At 49.0% G+C, this 4,928-nt stretch overlaps 1 protein-coding gene across 1 annotated transcript; it reads left to right on the forward strand.

Annotated features, from left to right (window-relative positions):
* Positions 1–377: 377 nt before the first annotated feature.
* LOC308278373 (NADH dehydrogenase [ubiquinone] 1 beta subcomplex subunit 4-like) lies at positions 378–746 on the forward strand (the record flags this gene model as incomplete). Its single annotated transcript, XM_080718122.1, has 1 exon — positions 378–746. One exon carries the CDS (start codon positions 378–380, stop codon positions 744–746), a length of 369 nt encoding a protein of 122 aa, XP_080574248.1.
* Positions 747–4,928: the final 4,182 nt, after the last annotated feature.

Raw genomic sequence — 4,928 nt, forward strand, 5'->3', positions numbered from 1 at the left:
GGATGGAGAGAGGCGTGGTCGCTGTCTTTGGTGAAGGCCAGACTCAAATCTGAAGAGAAAGTATGCAAAGACAGCAGGTCAGAGCTGAGGGGCCTCCTGGAGCTTATTTCCCCAGGGCCTCATTTCTCTTGTTTTGTTTGGGGTACTTCAGATTAAACCCAGGTACACTCTACACCAACCCATTCTTAAAAATTTTTGAGTCCCAGTCTCTCCCAAAGCTAAAGGGCCCACTTGAGACCACGTGGCAACTTTAGGATGGGCACAGAAGTGGTCTCCTGGCACTTGCTCTGACCCAACTCATGTCTGGGAGGCTCCATAGTGATGCCCGCTGTACAGAATCACTACTGGTTCCTACAGAAATTTCTGAGGGGGTCAAGATGTCCTTCCCAAAGTATAAGCCGGCGCCCCTGGCTACTCTGCCAACTACGTTCGACCCAGCCGAATACAACGTATCTCTGGACGACCGGAGGGCGCAAGCCGAGGGGTTGGCCATAAGAGCCCGGCTTAAGTGGGAGTACCTGCTTCAGTACAACGACCCGGGCCGCCGCGGGCTCATCGAAGATCCTGCCTTGATTCGTTGGCCCTTTGCAAGAGCAGCAAATATCTATCCAAATTTCCGACCCACTCCCAAGAACTCACTCTTAGGAGCTTTGGTTGAATTTGGGCCTCTCATAACCCGGTATTATATTTTCAAAACCGACAGAGATAGGAAGGAAAACCTTATCCAGGAAGGAAAACTGGACTGAAGATTTAATATATCCTATTAAGTCTGGCAATGATGATTACGTGTATTCTTGCTTAAATAAATCTATTAATCATTAAAAAAATTTTCTGAGGGATGTTGGGTGTTGGAGCCCACACAAGCTAGAGGATGGTGACCAAGGCACACGGGCGCCCCATTTCTCTCTGTGGCCCCATGTCCTGCTCCATGCCTCCTCACGGCTCTGCTTCCTATCCAGCTGGCTTCCCAATCCTATGCAGACAGGGGTATGCACGCTACAGCCCACGGCCCTTATCAGGTCTGCCATTGCTTCTGCAGGGCCAACCAGCTAGGATTTTACACTGAAATGAGAGAATAATCAAAAGAAGGACACAGGGCACATGCCTGCAATCCCAGTACTTAGAAGCTGAGACAGGAAGACCACAGGGTTAAGACGAGCCCCAGCAACTTAGCAAAGCTTGGAGCAACCTTAGCAAGATCCTATTTCAAAATAAAAAGGGCTAGGGGTGTAGCTTGGGGGCAGCTAGTTTCTAGGTTCAGCCCCCAGCACGCCCACAAAGGGAACACTTCTTCAAAACAAAATGTATGCACTACTTATTTCAGTGTCCATAAACAAACTCTTACTGGAGCACATCCATACCTAGTCGTTTAGGCGTCGTCAGTGCTGTCTTCAATGACAAGGATGGGGTTGACCAGTTGTCACAAGGACGTATGGCCAAGAGTGCTTATCGCTGGCTCTTGACAAGGCTGTCTCTTCCCTGGAGACCCTTGGTTGTCCCCATTTCAGCAGCTTTGCAACAGGCATCCCCTGCTGCCCACACAATCTGTCCTGTCCTTTAATTCCATCCCAAGTGTCACCTCCTCTCTGTGCACCTGTGTGGCCCCGCCCATATTGATGCCTTCGTCTTCCCATGCCTTGATACTTTCCCAAGTCTCAGCTCCTTGAGTAACCGAGATGCCCACTCTAAAGCCCTACGGTCGTTCTTCCTGTAAATCATACCTGTTTTTTTTTTTTTCCCCCATGAGGGATGGGGGTAAAGATACCCAACTATGCACTGAAAATTCCAATATCCCAGGCTAAGGAAAATACAATTCTCCCAAGGGCCCTGGAATCTCTGTCGTCCTCCTCAGTGGCACAGAAGATGGTGCCATGATGAGCACCTGCAGGCAATTTCCCGGGAAGCTCAGGTGTGGCTGTGAACTGTAACGTGAGAAGCGACTGAGCCCATGCTTCTGTGTCTCCCGTGGCATCAACGCACCGCTCAAGAACGGTGCCTTCGCTTGCTTTATCCCAGAAGCAGAGCCTCAGGAGAACACGGGCATATTTTTACTGGGTAAATATAAAAGAATATAATAGGGAGATTAGTAGGGGGGTGATACAGAGAGGGAAGGTGGTCGGTAAGCCCCGAGTATAGAAGCACCTCGGGGCCGAGGGTGGCGAGCCGGGCTGGGCCGCAGTCACCAGCAAGCCTGAAGGGCGCAGGGCAGAACTCAGTGAAGAAGAATTTCTTGCCCACAGCAGGTTGTCCTTGAACCTGTAGCTTTGACATCTGGAACAGGTGGACCCCAAGGCAGAGGGCAACGAAGAACCGGGAGGAGAAGGCAGGTGGCTTCAGAGAGGAGCAGGGGAGCTTTTGAACATCATAAACTATATTTGGCAATTCCAGTAGGGGGTGGTAGAAAGAGGTGACAGCGGAAAAGACAGGTTATGGGACTCCAGAGAAAAGGTGCCCGAGTCTCCGTCATCAGGGTCGCCTGGGGGCTTTGTAGAAATTTAGGTCTCTGCCAGGCTTGGTGATACATACATGCCCTCCTAGTACCGTGGGAGACAGAAATAAGAAAATTGCAGATCAGAGGCCAGGCTCAGCACATTAGCGAGACCCTCATCAACTGAGACTTGGTTTCAAAATAAATAAAAAGGACTGCGGATGTAACTCAGAAGTTAGAAAGCCCCTGGCTTCAATCCTCAGTACCAAGGAAACAAAGACGAGTGCCAGCTTTATTTGACCCACCTCATAATGACTGGATTGAAAAGTTCAGCATTAATGAAACAGCCATTTTCATAGTCTTAAAAAAGTCCTGGGGTGCATGCAGGAAGGGAAAATACGAGTCTTGTTGACTTGTTGCAGTCCCAGATAACACCGTCACCGCTGATGTTGATTTTACCCTGCCGGATGGAACATGCATGCGTTATTTCACCAAGCTTCTCACCAGGGCTATTTTGGACAACTCATTTTGCAAACAGGTGTGGTAAGGTCAAGCAACACGTTTGAGGCTAGTGGCGGCCCCAAGATTCAACTCCAGGCTGTGATCACCCAGGCCCTGAACACTGAACTCCCAGGTACACTTCCAGGCTGACCCCTAACCGTGCAAAGCGACTATGTATGTCCAGGCTGGTCTGTTTTTTCTTTCTTGTGGTGCTGGGGATTGAACCCAGGGGCACTCTGCCTTCGAGCTACACCCCCCAGCTCTATTTTTATTTTGAAACAGGGTTTCACTGGGTTGATCAGAGTCTCACTACTTGCTGAGGCTGGCCTCAAACCTGTGATCCTGTTGTTTCAGCCTCCCGAGAACTGGAATTACCGGTGCGCATCACCGCGCCCCGCCAGCCTGTGCATTTTTAATGCAGCCTCTCAGCAGCTGAGCTGCTGACTGGCACATCTGTGCGCGAGCATCTTTGGATGATTTCTGAGTAAACAACTAAATGGGACTCGATTACTACTGAACCAAGGTCTTGTGACGTGGGGCTTGTGTATCTTCCAAGTGTTTATCCCCTTCCCCATATATTCAATCATTCATACCAAGGCTCAGACTCACGGTGGTGGTAAGACAGCTGACAATTACAGCACGTGGACCCGGGGGCTAATGCTGGGCTAAGCAAGGGGCAGTGGTGGGAAGGTTTTATATCTCCTTCAGGCCACTAGACGTCACGCTGAATCCCCACAGGAACTTGGCAGCTAAGTATGGCTGTTAAGCTCTTCGGATGTGGAAGCTGAGATTCCATACCTGAGAGCCCAAAGGCATTTGCTTAAGGGGATAGAAGTCAATTTCAAGTCTAGGTCTGAGGAAAGAGAGCAAGTGAAATAATAATAGTAACAACAAGAACTGTAACAAAAGAATAACCCGGCACCAGGCATGTGCGAACCTCCACCAGTGTGATTTAGGAGTTTTTTTCCTTAGTGTGTTACATGACAAAAGCATATTGACAATTTAATACCCCATCCGACATAAAGAGCTCGGCCATGTGTTACCAAGTAATGCCACCGTTCAGCTTTACACAAGCCAGGCTTCCCTGCCAAGCCTTGTCTGCACCCAGCACATTAAGCTTGAATGGCATTTCCCATTCACTCGCGTAATCCTGACGGTCAGCCCATCCCTAACTAGGCAGGGAACTAGCCTCTGTCTCCTCAGTCCTCTTCCTCGCATTACATCCACTTACATGCGGGTTAAGGCCCCTCAGCCCGCATTTATTCTGAATCTTAACAGAGGATCTAACGACACTTAGGTGAACTGGTGGTCAACCGGCTTCAGAGCTTCATTATTATTGGTCGACTAGCATCCATCTTGTTTTCAGTCATCTTTTTATACCACTAAAATCCTTACTCAAAATAAACATCTTAAATCAAGAACCTCTGCAATATAGCTACTTGGGTGTGTAAACAAAAAAACGAAACCCCAAATTTCCACAATCAAGGAAGAGGCTTCTAGCTCCGCCTGACGGCAGTACTGAAAAAAACAACAACGAACGAGGTACCGCACATACGGCAATCTTATGCCCGACCCCTTAACGGTGTGCTGACGCGGCTGTACGTTACATACCGTTCATATGTGTATCCACTCTGACCCCATGCCTTGACGCATGCACACTGAACCCATGGAGTACATGAACCATTTAATTCTCATTTCACAACATGGATAGCGTTCAGTATACATCATCAGAGGTCTTACATAGGACACGTCATTGCTAACTGTACATAGGACACAGGACCGTTGATTTACCTAACACTTAGTCATAAACCTTTCTGGCCGAATGTTTCTCATCTCCAGCTGTGGCTTCTTCATCTACCATCCTCCATGATATGAGCAACGCCCTTGGGAAGCGTTCTTTCTCTCGCTCCTGGCTGGCCCATCAAACTTGGGGGTTTCTAGGTCAAAACTCTAACCGGCACCTGGTTTTTACCCCGGGGCCATAACCCTCAGGCCGCCC

This window comes from Muscardinus avellanarius (genome assembly GCF_963383645.1).
Source record: "Muscardinus avellanarius genome assembly, chromosome: 22".
NCBI lineage: Eukaryota > Metazoa > Chordata > Mammalia > Rodentia > Gliridae > Muscardinus > Muscardinus avellanarius.